The sequence below is a fragment of the Anopheles aquasalis genome, chromosome 2, assembly GCF_943734665.1.
Source record: "Anopheles aquasalis chromosome 2, idAnoAquaMG_Q_19, whole genome shotgun sequence".
Lineage (NCBI taxonomy): Eukaryota > Metazoa > Arthropoda > Insecta > Diptera > Culicidae > Anopheles > Anopheles aquasalis.
In genome coordinates, this window is record NC_064877.1 from 56,175,647 (window position 1) to 56,191,027 (window position 15,381).

General features: G+C 46.2%; 1 protein-coding gene across 2 annotated transcripts in view; it reads right to left on the bottom strand.

Moving 5' to 3' along the window:
- LOC126580907 (FK506-binding protein 2) overlaps positions 1 to 14,663 on the bottom strand; it is a 19,243-nt gene extending 4,580 nt beyond the window's left edge. Inside the window, exons 1-2 of one of the 2 annotated variants that reach the window (XM_050244253.1) lie at positions 14,410 to 14,663; positions 12,424 to 12,599 (exon numbers count right to left, since the gene is read on the bottom strand). In XM_050244253.1, coding sequence (XP_050100210.1) covers positions 12,424 to 12,599 — 176 coding nt within the window. In that variant the 5' untranslated portion in view covers positions 14,410 to 14,663. Of the gene's footprint in view, positions 1 to 12,423; positions 12,600 to 13,626; positions 13,862 to 14,409 lie in introns of those variants that run through there. The other variant, XM_050244254.1, reaches the window with a different exon arrangement.
- Positions 14,664 to 15,381: the final 718 nt, after the last annotated feature.

Below are 15,381 nucleotides of genomic sequence, written 5' to 3' on the forward strand. Positions count from 1 at the left end.
TAGTTCATTCAGCCAGCAGTTTTGTAGCGAATGGTGGCGGTACTCGAAATCGCAAACTGTGGTCATCGTTCAAAGGCACTCCGGGGTAGTTGTGGTTTGAGAAGATTGCGTAACTTGCCCCCCGTATAGCCACGAACCGGTTTGGGGTTCGACGCCATCTCCAAGATACCATTTCTTTTCGTTTACTGCTGCGAACGATGCAGCTTTCCTTAGAAAATGGAATGGCCCTTTGTGACCTACGGTTTCAGCGGTTTTTGCGCTTCATTACGTTATAGATTTAGATGCATTGGAATAAGTTTTGACGATTTATATGAATCCTAAGACACAAATAGCGTATTAACATGCCAATTCCCAGCTGGAGAGAATTGCAAATGTTTAAAAAGAATCCAAATGATACAAAAATGTCATCCAGACTGTCAGCAGAACAAACGGTACCACTGAGGCAACAACGGGCATTACATCTTGCTTAACGTACAAATCTCTTTCTCTCCACAATGCCTCAACGGTATAGACCATGTTCGCATCATCCTCCCCTTGCACGCTGTGCATTTTCGTTCGCTTGACAAAACATGAAAAATGACATTCATAAACAAACTGCTCGCTATGCCCCGTTCCCTGGTGGGCCGACAGTGTTTCTTCTAGAATGTGTGGACTCGGCTAAACGGGGAGAGTACCCAAGACACCAGAGCGACAGTGTCGAGGCGAGCACACGCCACAGACGATTAAGGAATGAATCCAACTCTACTCAACCGACCCTGCTCCTCGGGGAAAACACGTCAGCCAATCAGAGACTTGAAACCGAAAGCAGAGGCGCCAACGAACATCCGGAAAGCGAGTCTTGCTTGGTGAGCGGTTTTGAGGGACTAAACCAAAAACGATGGGAATATCATTTTTCGCCAGGTCGTCGCCAAATCCTGCCTACAAACACACACGACGAGAAAGGTGTCAGTTGTCTTCTATCTCGCGGGTGGGCGGTTGAGCTTCTCTATCATTGTGATTCGTTGTCACGATGCCGTGTCGTGCACCTGCAGGAGCAACAGGATTTATTTGTCTTTCTCCGATAACTCTCACGGGGCAATGCGCCTGGAGAGTGACGCTTTCCTGTGGTTCCGTCACTCAATCTACTTTCTTAGTGAGCCAGCCTGGCGTAGCCTCGGTGTAGTCACGTTGATTGGGGCAATTAAAAATCAACCCGCCTCCAAGCAGAGTGAACTTCCGTTCGGGGTGAGAGGTGTCGTAAATAATGTGACCCAACTAACCCAGAGAAATGAGCAGCATCGAGGCTTGGAGTGGGATCGTGGAGAAGTTTCTCGCTCCATCTTGAGCGTACCACCCTCAAGCGGCAGATTATTCATCGCACAAGGATTTGAAAGCACCTGAAATGGTGCGGCACCATTTCGCTGTTTGTGTGGGACGATTTATTGTGTTTTTTTCCGTTCCGTTTCCGTTTAGTTTTTTGCGACGAACCACGTACGGAATGATCATCACGATCGGCCAGCCTCTCAAAAGCAACGGTGAAAGTTGCAGTTGAACCATATTGAGCGGGCAGTCTCGATGGCGGTTTGACCTGAGCTTGTGAGTCACAATCTGATTGCACTAGCGATCCGAGCCGGAACAACTCTCTACCGTATTGGTATCCGTTCGATGGAGTGGCAGCGAAATGCAAACGGTTTGTTTGCATTTCGCACGGATGTCATTCGTGATACATTTGGAAGCAATCATATAGACGGCTTCTATGGAGGAATCGGAGGAAAGTTCGGTTTCACGATGAGGGTATTGACTTGAAAAAGATGACAAAATGGATGCTGCTACTTGGTCTGATGTCATGAGTGACGAGTGCAATTGGAATAATGAAGCTTTCTCCGTAACTTCTAGACATACGACGGTCACATGAAGAGGGGCTTCGGTAATTTTTGGCCAAAAAGAGGATAATTTTTGTCCTTTTTTTGTGAAGAAACCATTTAACTTAGTTCTCTCATATGATGGACTTGTTTAACCACAACTTTTTAAGAATATTTCGTTCTATTTTGGGGAAGATTTAATGAAAACATCATCCATGACATCAAATTTATGAAGGTGCGTCCGCTAAAAGATACTTTTTTACGATGCCCATCGTAGCTACGTGATAGGTCATCAGAAATATAAATCCCGTCGAGTTTTTGTTGAATTTCCTGTTTTTCGATTTTCGGCAGATTTTTGAAGTTGAAAAATTGATCACACTTTGATCAAACTGGGTTCGTCGCTTAAAAGGGCAAGTCTTTTGATTCTGAAAACACCGGCTCTTTTTTGATGGCTCATAGCTGCGTGATGAGTCATCAGAAAAATACAAATGGATACTCGTTGGAAAGATAATAAATAATAATAAGATAATAGTCCCGTCAAGTTTTTTGATGAATTTCTTACTTTTCGTAGATTTTTGGCAGATTTTTAAAGTTGAAAAAGTGAAACTTTTTGCGATTTTGCCTAGAAACACGATTATTAAAGATTTGTTTAAAAAAAAGTATCAACAATTTTAATGAAATCTCGACGGTGCTACCTGGCAAAGAGAGTAAATATTATGCATAAAAAAATTGAAATCGATCGGCCTAGTAGTTTTTGCACTACAATGGGCACCGACTTTGAAAACGTTATCTTTGGGAAAAGCTCTTCACAACGAGCCGCATGGAACCTTGTATGAAACGCGGATTTTCAAAAATCTATAACTTTGTTAGTTTTGCTTCGATTGATCCAAAAAAATTACGCAATAGTCTGGATAGAATCATCATTCAGGGATAATGTTAAACATATGTGTTACCAAAAAAAAAATACCGAAGCCCCCTGTTAAGGTGATCCTGAATTCGTTAGATGATTTCAAAATAGCAACGAATTCATCACATACGAATTGACAGATACAATTCCATCAATTTCTACAAATAGGCTTGAATCTTCGATTCAAAAATCAATCTGATTACCCAGGAGCGACACGTAAATTGCTAGAATGCTGCCCTACAAAATATTCGTATCTACCTTCACCCTGCAAACAGCTGTGAACAGGTGGACTACTGACAGCTTTATACCTCATACCTATTGTGCATGAACACACTGTTGCTGTTGCTTATTGCAAAATTATGCTTTTAAATCGAAACAACGGTGCGCAATTTGTAGCTGAATCACCGACGAGGGGGCGCCCAAAGCAGAGCAAGACAAGAGCAGAAATAATCTCACAGGCCACACCACACCGGAAAGTGTCACATAAATATATCAATAACCATAACAATAAAGAGCACAAATCGCTCGTACGCAAAATCCCGCGCCCTCTTCTCCCGTCACGAATTTATGTACTACACTTTCGGTGGAGAAGCTGGGAGTCGCAAATAGAGCGCAATAAAGGAACAAGTAATGTAGGAGGCTTGCATTGCCGCGCCGCGAAAACCGGCTGGTGAATGGACCGAACTTGTGTCCTTTAAGAAACCTTCCAACGATCCTCGCCTGGTACAGTTGTAGCGTAGTGAATCCTTTATTCTTGTTCTATTTCCTTCGGTTTTTCTTGCGGATTCTGTTCGCGAAATCCTCCGCGTCGAAACGGTCTGCTACACCGCGTGGGGCTTTATTTTACGATGCAACGGGGCAATCTTGGTCTCGGTCGTGGATGGTTCAAGCACCACCGTCGCCACCGCCATCAAGGACATAAAAGTTTGGCGCGAAAATGGCGGGCCAGGTTGCTTCTACTGGAAGGATAAGATTCCAACAGCGGCAACTTAAACAACCATGCAGCGATGCATTATTTACGTTAATGTGTGTCGGTTCGGTTGTAGTTCCCTTTTTTAGTGCGATATTTTCAGGTTCTGCTTCATCGCGAGGAAGAGTAGAGTTCTGTTAAATTGGAGACCCAAATTGTTTTCGCAAAAAATAAAAGAAAAGCTACTGCATGCCGCAGCACGTTAAACGATAAAACGGTTACTCTCACGAATACCTAGAAGATTAAGATATTTTCTTTAGAAACATTTTTTTTACCACAATGTTAATCCGTCGTCTGTTCGATCGATCAAATCGCTGTAATGGTTAAACTTTATCCGCTCGCGGCCACACTCGCCAAACTTTGTATTTGACTCCTTCGCCTTTCAACACTTGCTAGACTCATTGCAAAAAGGACTTTGGTAGAGTGACGATGACAGTGTAGCACGCGACAGCATCACCACCACGAGCTCACATGGTACCATGTGACGAAGAGAAACCGTCAAGACGTCCTACATCCTGCTCCTATCAAACATTCATGCCAGTATCTTTGGAGCAACACAAACTTTGCCGGTATCCCACGTCAATCGTCGTCGGTAGCTGGTGAGGGGTGAAAATTTTACTAGCAAAACACTGCAATGGACACCTCGGAGTCCGGAGTAAAAAAAACACCAAAAAAAGCAAGATGCTACCAAGACCAAGACTCCTCGGCTGCGACTGGAGTTGGCTGGAGCAATTGAAGAACTTGCGGGCAATTTTATGAGTCTCGGGCTCTCTCTCTCTCTCTGTCTCTCTCTCTCTCTCTGGGTGTCTGTGGTTCGTTATTTTACGTTCTGCCCATCCTAACCAGGCAGCCCGAAAGGATGGAGATACTATTTTGCTCACAGTCCAGAGGGCACAACCACCAAAAAAGGCTGCCCCGGCCAGCCACCGTGATCAATTATTCATCGAATAGAGAAAGTATTGCAGATGGGATCGTGGGCTGTGGGCTTGCTTCATCAAAAACGATTTAGAGATTTATCTTGGCTACATGTCAGGAATTTGATCACCACGAGCGCCCAAGAGTTCATGGCGCTCTCCATCGATCAACTGGCGGGGGTTCGAAAGGGTTCTGCCTAGTTCCCATTGATTAGAAGTGACTTCGGTGCGCTCGAGAAAAAAAGGAAGCTAACCTTTAAGCTGTTGCAGCTCTTTAAAGTATTCTCGAGCACAAAAACTACATTCCCTACGACCAGGCAGTGCTTCAAGGGACCAGCAGGCTCAACAATATCATTCCCCCTAAACACCAATTCCATCTGTGAACGAAGAGCTTGAAGCCGCAGATTGTTCCATTACATTCGCGCACCTCGCAATCGCGTAATCCTTTAACTGGATGAGCACCGTGCTGACAGCATAACACTTTGCATACCACCCACTCACAAACACAGACAGACACTCCCTTTTTTCGGTTACAACACTGCTTGGTTCTCTTATGAAAATGAGACAAGTGTATCATACATATTAGATTTTTTACATGAATATCTGATTTATCCAATTGTTTTCCGGATTTTTCTTTTCAGCCACCGTTGGCCACCATCGTAGCGGGCCAACCAATTGGCAAACTGGGAAAATGCGAGCACACACTAGCTCGCTCTCTGCGCCAGTTGCCACTTCTGAACCTAAAACCACCTCAGCGCCTCAAATGGGGAACACAATTCGGAAGCAGAACGAACACGCGTGGAGTGGCGCACCTACAGTCCCGTGTTGCGAATTCCGGAAATGAACATCCTTTCGAGTGGTCGATTATGAAAAGGGGGCGCCCTTTACGGGGCCGGTTGCCGGTTATGAAATCACGTTCTAAACACGCCAGGGAACACGCCAAAAGGACGGACGCTCAGCACAAGCCCGAGCACAGTAGCTCGTGAGATCAAATGGGAAACGAATTTCCCACTCATAAAACATTTTTCCAGCATCCCACACCCTCGATCCAGTCGACATACGAAGAGAGACGGTGTGCTGGCATGTGTATGATGTTGAAAATTTTATAATGATGTTACCCCTCCACCGACAACGACGACACATCCTTCTACAAGGATGCTTCAAGAGCGATCCATGCACGAGGGTAAGAACGCTTAATTTATCACTTTTCCTCAAGCGTTACCAAACCGGGAGCAAAAGGGGCTGGAGAGAAGAGAGGCCACGGCACATAATCATAAACTGCTCATCCCCTTTCTTCTTTTCCTCTTGTTTTTGCTCTCCTAGCCGCGACGTTCGGGCGGTCGGTCAAGGCGCATCAGTTCGTATCGTCTTACACACCGTGCGGCGGTGCCATAAAAATGGAAAACCACCGCGTGCCGCGCATTCCACTGCATTCCCGGTTCCCGGCTGCTGCACTGACACAGCATCGCCCCGTCCGTGAAGACAATATTTCCGGAAATTAGCTCCACCGAGAACGTCATTATCCTGCCAGCGAGACCGAGACATGCGGTCGCTAGCCCTTTCGTTTGCGGTGCGGTGCAGATTTATGAACAACTTTTGCAACCTCCTTCTCGGTTAGCTTACCGGACCAGAATGACCCGATTATGTTTCAATTTGTCGCCACAGCGTCAGGCTCTCCTCCAAGCCCACGTCACGCAGCGGATGCACGGGAGCTTCTGCAGAAGACGTTCGCTGACAAGCGCTCGATGGAACTTTTTTAAAGACTCTTTAGCTCGTCGTACGTACCTGGTACCAGAAGAGCTTGTCTGCTTTTTTGGCCTAGATACATCGAGAGCAATTGCTTGGAGGTCCCCAATTCCCTTGGTTGATTGTTGCGCACACAAGCTCCATCAATCGGTGCCGTGATTTACCGGCATTACATCAGCAATCACTCATGTTTTGCCTAACAATCAAACTCGCTCTGGGACACTAAGTCGTTTCGAGGCGCGTTTTGTGCTCCCTCCCCCAGAAATCAAGTACATTATGCGTACGTATTCTTCACGAAAGGATTCACCAACGCATTGGGAGGCACAAGATGCTGCAGACAAGCGCAGGCTAAACGCAGGCGACTCCTAGGGGCCACCGGAATGCGATCTGCTTCATAATTGATGAGATTGAAGTTCATCTTTGCAAGACATCGTGGCCGTCGACGTCGTTGTAGTCGTTTGTTTCTCGGGTTTTTTGTTCATGTTGGCCTCTTCACGGGCATCCAGGGTAGCGCTGTTACGGGCGGTGATAAGACCCAACTTGATATCCTGCTCACTATGCAACCATGTGTCCCCGAGGGCGATAAAGAATGAAGGAAGTGGGCCCACCCGACGCACCGGTCGCTTGCCGTTCTCTGGTCCCCCTTTCTTCCTCTTCGTTCGTTCCGTTGCCAAAACCACCAGCGTGTGGCCAAAGCGGAAACGAGCACCGAGCACAGCATCGTGTGTCTCGTTGGCATCGTTCGTCTTTTTCCGCTCTCTTAAGCAATGCGATGCCTCCGGAGCGAGCCTCCAGAGTGGGAGCAGCAGACCAGGCTTGCTTGCGACCATCTTTACGTTGCGTCCATTTTTGTCTCTCAGCATCGGCAGTGGCAGCATGAATAATAAACATGTTACAACGGACGACACATTAAAGTGCCAGCAAAACACTGCCACCACCACCGCCATCATTCGCCAGCGCTTGCCACGGGGGTTGTGGTTGGATCCGTTTCTTTTATTTCCCTCCATCACCATCGACAACACGCGGGACAGCGCGGACAAACGACACTTTGCCGTGTTGGCGACAAATAAGTCGGATTAATTTTCAAATTGACCGTTGAGTAGCAGCGGAAAAAAGAAGCGACCTCGACTGGTGATCTCGTGGGGAGGGAGTGTTGTTTCAATAATAAATCTCACCTTCACCCTTCGGCTAAATGGGAGACAAAATCTATCCTTTACTCCTTTTGCTTCGGACACCAATGGTCGCGTTTTAGTGAAGTGAAATGGAGCCCGAAGCAGATGAGGCGATGCTCTAAAAAGCTTGGCGAAGAAGGGTTTCAAGAGATGGAATCACTTAACACGCTTAAGGAGTTGTTGCTTACTAAGTGCACCTAGCAGCTGTTGCTACTGGAGTAACATGAATTCATTAGATTAAGCTGCATGCTGGTACAATGGCGTATCGTGCTACTCGGGCATGATATTGATGCTGGCGATCGTGGCATAATGATCTTTGGAACTACGGGTTTTCTGTTGGAATAGACGATTTTCTAGTTCACCAACTGGTAATCGATTGTAAGTTAGTCCAATGAATAATATCTATAAACGATTGCATTATAGTAATGCTGACTAACAAATAAAGTAAGCTTAATAGGTTCAGTCAAACTTGATTTCATAAAATTATCCATTCATAGCGGAAATCATGAACCGTCTTCACATAGGCATCCGTTACAACATAACAAATCAACCAAGCATTAAAGACCTTAAATAATGTTTTTCACGCAGATTCAAGAACATATTATAAAGAATACACTTTGAAATGCGGATCATACAGATTGCATTGTAACTCAGAGTGGAGTAACACACTTCTTTGTTTTACTAAGGCTTTGCAACATCATAAACGTGATTAATCCCAAACAGATATTTTTATTCACTCTATCAATCTGCAGTTATGTACGTGTATACGTGGCGTGTATACACGTGAAATATGCTTCAAATATGTGGGTACTTAAGACCTCTGCTGTTCCAACGTATAAGCAAATGCCGGTTATATGCTGGTTTGCCCTAGACATTCGATTAACCGCAATGAAACCCGCAGTTCTTATAATATTGCAGTTAAAAGTAAACCATAATTTCCCCTGCAATAAACACCTATGTTAAACTTTTGCATACTACACTGCAAGATTTTTCATTTTAAGCCATGATTTTAACTATAAATTATTATACATGATTACTTTCCCAAATATCAATTACTCGAAGAAATTAAGGCGAAAAATTACTTCGTTCATAATCAAAGGATTCTTAATCATCAGAAGAGTAGTTCATCCGTAATATCCTTTAAAAGAATCAACACATGAAATTATAACTCAAATCCATTGGCAATCCTTTGTTTCAAAAAAGGCAGATACCTCGAGTAAGAAAACAATAAATGAGGAAAACATGACTTATGTTATGATAATAATTTATGTGTGTCATTGTATATTCAAATTCCAACCTGATCTTGACAAAGTGTCTCATGAAAATAATTAGAACACAAAATAAGGAATCTCAAATGAACATTTTGCAAACTAAATGCTGTTATTAGTTATTTTCAGCTGATATTGGGAGCACATTATAATTGGATATAGCCTAGACAGCATTCTGTTATGGTTCCCTAATGCCCCTTTAGCTACGAAGAAAGCAAAATGCACAGAACAGAGTTTCGATTGCATTTCGAGAAGAAGAAAGAATCGATTTATAAAGAAAGATAAAGATTTATAAAGCAGAATCGCCAAAACAAAGGCTGCAGTAATATTCTATTACTCGATTCACTATTGCTTCCCAATTTCGCTTTCAGAATCTTAACACAACATTGTGGCACCACTCTGCTCAATCTTCACCAAACAAGCACGATCACTACTAACGCCAATGCTGGACCAGGATGCACTTGTTACAATCTGCTTGCGTATTGCCGATAAAATCCCTTCACGACGTCATCGTAATTTCATACCCCAGTGCAATAACCTGCCTCCCTACACACGTTCACCAAACCGTCGGTACATTCAATCCAATCCCCTGAATTCCATAACACGGAATCAAATAAAACTGAAAGCATAACTACCGTCTGCGTATGGGGTACGCCAAGCATGTTTGATGATGCGGTTCAAAAGTGAAAAAAAACAAGGATTTAAACAAACATTGTCCATTTCCCACCACCAACAGTATCATTAGCAGCAGCAGCAGCAGCATGTGCATTGAAGGAGAATGTAAATTCCCAATGGCGACTGCCAATGGCCCCATCGGATACATTTCTTTGCCGGGCACGTCCCACGTAAAACACTCCCGGTGGGTTAATCGAACGAAGACACGCCGACATAACACTTACACGTCGAACGTTCCCACACGTGCTCACGTGAACCGCAAAAAAAACTAAACACAAAAATCGGGAAATAAAAGATGCATTCTCCGCCTGTGTTCGCCACGGTGCGTTTGTTGCTTTCCGCGATATTGTGCTGACTTCCAGACTTCCGGGCTCGTTTACTAACTCTTGGTGGCTGGCGGGCGAGTGATGATTGTGCCTTTCTACTCCAACAAATCAGCGAACACACCACCACTGTGTTGCTACTAAGATTTAAGACAAACACTCCAACTTTCCCTTCCCTGGCGACGTGTGAAGCTCGCAAGCGTCTGCTTCCGTGGTCCTTCTGGAGGTTCGGCGCCATTGGAACACGGTAGCATCTCTCATCGCCATCGGTCGGTGACAGTTTTGCTAGGCGCTGCGTTAATCGCCCAAATTGTCGGGTGCTGCGGGCGCCACCATCAAACAAGTGAAAGTACAACCCAAACCACCGTTTTGCCAGCTAAGCGTTGCCGTTTGCCTTTGGCGAACTAAAGCCTAACCACACGTCACGGCGCGTAATCGTAGACGCGATTTAGATTGAGAGATATAATCGGCCGACGTGGAGTAGATAACGATGGAACGTTTGAGGTTATGTAGTGGCGCCTGCTTACGTAAGCGACGGTACAGTGACTCTTCAATTAACCTACCGATCGGGTTTGAGCGAGCGAGCAGTGAATCGCCAAAAAGGATCTTCATACCAGCCGCTATCATAAGCTTGCTGTGTGCTGTGCATTCATGACGAGTACAAGGAGTGAGTAACGAGATGTTTTATGCATTATCTTCGAATACTTTGTGCACATAAGCTGCGCTTGGCGTTCCCGGGGATCCGAATCACTGGCGATTACCATAAGCAGCAGCACCACCACTGCCAGAAACAGTTCAATTACTATTATCAATATATCCATCAGCTGTCCATCTTGGCGAGGTAATCCTAATGACCGAAAGTCTTAATAAATCACTCACGTGGCGGGAGACGTTTATCAAACTAATATGCCAAGCACGAAGAAGATGAATCGACGGGTTGCTACCAATTAGGTAACGCCTCATTTATATCCATCACCTTCAAATCAACCTGCAGTGCACGCCAGGGAGAAAGTCCCATTTCCAGACCATGCCCGATGGTTCACGGAGATGCGCCAACCAACAACCAGTGAATAGGAGCTCAATACTTTCTTTCTTCAAACTCACCGGAGTTGAACATGCAAATATGCGCCCAAGCTGCCAGACGCAGTTGAGACACTGTTAATGATGAAATAGGCAAATCCTGAACCGGATAATCTGCTCCAAAAGAGCCGCTCCACGGGGCCTTTGGTTTGTTTTTTCTAGTCCAGGAGTTTCACTTGGCACGAGGACCTGATATCTGGTAATTAAATCGTCACATTTAAGCTGTTCCACTGGACCGTGCAAGGACCGGCTGTCAATTACAGGCGCTCGTCCGCTGTCCCCCGCGCGAGTTAAAGGAGTAGCCACGGGAGATGCGTCGATTTCACTTTTCAAGAAAAGTCCACCAACCCCTTCGCAATTGGACGCGGTTGACAGCTTGTGGTATTCTTATATCCCCGGCCAGTCTCAAGCTGTTGTTCGTATTCTACCACCGGAAAATTGACCCCAAATTGACGGGGAAGCTACACCGAGGACGACAGAATCAGTCACTCGGAGAAAAGTGGAGGTTCGCACATAAATAAATCCTCCCATCAACGTCATCATCGTCGTCGTCGTCGTCGTCGTCTCCAAAGCTTAGACACTCGCTGCCGCTGCTCGCTCGAAGGAACGTGCCTACGGGAGTCGTAAATCGTTTTGCTGATGGACCACCACGAATCAGCGGAAACCTCTACTCTCTACTCTTCCTTCCGCTTGTCCCTGTTCGTTCATAAAAGATGAGGCCCATATTGCGGGGGACAGCGCGGAAAATGGTGAAGCACTGAAGCATATTCTTGCGCGCGCGCGTTGAAAGCACGTGCTGGTCCGGTGCGTAAAGTGCGTCCAGACAGACTTGCGGTACACAATCTTTACCTTGATTGGACAGCTAGTTAGTTGAAGAGCATCACGCTCAGAACAACTCGAAGCAGCTAGTAGAAGAGCAACTGTAGAGATAAGCGGAGTGTAGAACAACAACAATCCGCCGCATCCCGTGGCCAGTGGTGCATCACGACCTTCAACGTAACTCAATCAAGGGGTTGGTATGGAGTTGGCCGGCCACCGTTTGGCACACAGCAGCGCCACATCAGACACCAGACACCGTAGCGTGACGCGAGCGTACGCATTGCGGCTTTTCATCCCATTTTCAATGGGCACCGCACCCCGTGCGCCACGTGTGAAAAGCTTCATTGAGAGTTTGTAATTTATGGCAAATTGTAAAATATTGTTCCGACAGCATGTCCTCGCCTTAACGCCACATCGGCATGAACAACACATTGAACGTTGCATTGAAGCATAACAGTATGGAAGGGAAAGAATAGCTCCAGCACCGGGGTTGGTGACGCATGGATTATCAGTTGTTTTCGGGTAAAAGGGGTTGGAACCGGCCATCGCGATAAGACGATAAACGGCGCAGTAGCGTCATACCGGGGTTGCTGTCACCACTTGTACGGTCACCAACAACTGCCGGTTGGCCAATAGCCGGCTCTAATTAGATCGATAGCACCGGGGGCTCCCCGCTGATTTATACTGGGTGACTGCTGGGAGACTTACCTGGAGTCAAACTTGGTTCCATCGGTCAGTTTGCCGGTATAGTGCATCGTCAGCATGTCACCATTCTTTGATTTGGTTGTGCAGCCCTCCGGTACGCTGACCACGTCCACCTTCAGCTTCGACTCGCAGATCGCGACCGCCACCAGGCACGATAGGATGACGAGCTTCGACAGCATCTGTAAAACACGGGGAGAGAGAGAGGGAGGTGAAATTGAGTAAACGATTGACAATACTATCTGCAACATAACAATGCGTATTGATTGAATGATTGGCTGTCGATCACAGATAGGACATTCCATCGTGAAGTGAAAAATGGCCTAGGAATCGCCATTTGATGAAATGTCTGCAAAATTTGTCGCGCGAGATGGAATTTCATTGTTTTCAATTTGAAACCTCATCTCGCAGTGATCTACTACTATTTCTTCACGAATGACGCGTGCTCTTCAACCGGATTAGGATTCTTCTTGAAAACCTATGCTATCACAACACACGAAGCGTAGCGTACGTTCAGATAAGCTTGCAAACTGTTGGCTCGTGTAGGCTATGCAATCTCTCGGCCAGCAATGGCGAACTTCCATTATCACCGTGAACCTTGCTGAACCTTTTCTTCCCCAAGGGAAACAGTGTACAGAGAGATGGCACAATGGTTTTGCACACAGCGACGGCTTGCATAATGCAGTCGCAAATCCGTGATAAGCATTCCTTGACCTTGCACTTGCTGCAGCCACGTTGCTGATCCTCGCGCAGCATGTTGCCAACGCGTCGATACGCCTCAATACCCGCACTTGATGACAGGTCTTTTTCCTGTTTTGGCCTACTAGAGACCCGATTAGCGGCGCTCTATCCCTGCGAACCATAGAAGGGCCAATTCCTCGGCAGGCGAAATCGGTTTCGCGGCAAAAAAAACCCTCGTCGATTCTCGACTGGCATCACATTCCACAAACATACGTCGCGGCGTTGAGGACCTGCTGAGTACCGATCGTACGCACTGGTACATTCACTTTTCCCTGTTGGCCCCCGAGGGGCTGGAGAAATGGTCTGGCACTGTCTGCGGGGCCGGTTTCTGAGAATCCGGTTCCGTCCCCGGACAAACCGGATCAGGCGGACCGGCAAAACCCGGACGCGATCCATTTGTGGCTTATTTGTGACGACCGCCGTCAGCCAACCGGGGATGTCAGGGTTCGGACTCTACACTCTACTAACCTTTTTGCCTGAGTTTCTGCAAATGGCACCAAACAGGACTTGGGACTGGGGTATCTGCCGGGACGGAAGGGACAGGAAGGGAATCACGGACACAGACACGCACTAGAGAGACACACCTGGATGCACGAGCCACCGGTTTGAACAGCGGAACAACGACGAATGAAAGTTCAGGTTGGTTGCCGTGCTGCTCCAGGTCCGTGGTGCTGGTCGGCCACACAAACTTTCTTCACGCGACTTAACCCCCCCCCTTTTCTAGCGTCCCATCTTGCTCGCTCTGTCCGCATCCCCGATTTGCGGGAGTGGGAATTCACTCCACTTGGACGTCCATCTCGAGAAGAAGGGAAGCGCAAGCTCGGTCTTGTGCACTCGGTCGGCTCACTCGCTCGCCACGCTTATCGCCCCGTTTCGCTCCACGCAACCGGGAATTGACAACGACTATGACGACGACGACGACGACGACGGGGAATCGTCACGTTGTTCCCGATTCTTCCGCCAATGTCCCGTTACCCAGAATGAACCAGCTGCTGCGCGATGAATGCTTAGCTGCTGCCACGTTGCCACTGACCGGATTCGGAGGGTTCCGATTTTCTGGCGCACGGTTCTGATTCGGTCAGCACGCAAACACGACGTCATCAACCGCCGGGCCCGGTTGGGATCGATTAGCATTCGATCGAATGGACCCTCCCAGCGGACCAATCAGCGATCGGTACGTGGATCGTTTAGCGTACGCGATCTGGCGGATCTTGCTGATCTTTTCACATTTACATAATGGCTAATACTTACCTTTTAATGCTCGACGGGATGGACGGGATGGTGATGTGTTGATCTGCGCGGATGGTATCTTCTTGCGATCGCGAGCACAGTTGGTTTCCCCTTTTGATGAAGGAGTAGCACGTCCGGAATGGTGAAGGGCGAATCGTAGACTGTGACGACCAGAGCCAGAGCGGGAAGCGAGCCAACACAGAGGACCGCCGCGGAACGCGAACCACGCTCGATGACGACACGATTCGGGAAGGGGGAGGCCTAAACCAACAAGGTGGAAGGAACCAACACTGACTCGGATGGGCCCGTTAGATTGTCATGCGTGCGCTTCGGCTCGGTTTAAACGGCATGATAATGAACACGCGGACGGTCTGGCGATGCGTTGGTGAACGTGTTGGCACGATAGAACCAACAGACGAAAGGGAGCTTTCTACAAGAAAATCGCACTCATATGTTTCTATTGTTGATAATCAGATTGAATAGAAATTTATTTTTTTAATGTTTTTTCATTGTTTCCATTAGACGAAGCGGTAAGTACTTTGTTCATTCTGCTGAATAACTATAAATAACATGAAGTGGTTAGATAACACAAAATGATTCATCGTTACAAATAAAATTAAAAAAACCTATTTAAAAGTTGATATAGAAATGTTTCGAAGTTTGTACTAAATGCTCAGTTATAAGTACTATGTATTTGAATAATAAAATGTAAGTTCCAAGTAGCAATTATTATACATATTTTAATTGGAAAAAAATAAGACAACACGAAAGAGAGACTTTGTATTTTAGGTTTTTAATTGCTTCAATCGGTTTTCAACTAGCGTTTATTTTCTGTGCAAACTTCGAATAGCATTTTATATCAAATAATCATCAAGTAATTAAAAATATTTTAAACGTGAGTCTATCCGCCAGGACAAGAAGGCCCATTAAGTCGATATAAAATAATGATAAAAAATAGGGCCTTTTGTTCTTATCAAAAATGTTTACAAAGTT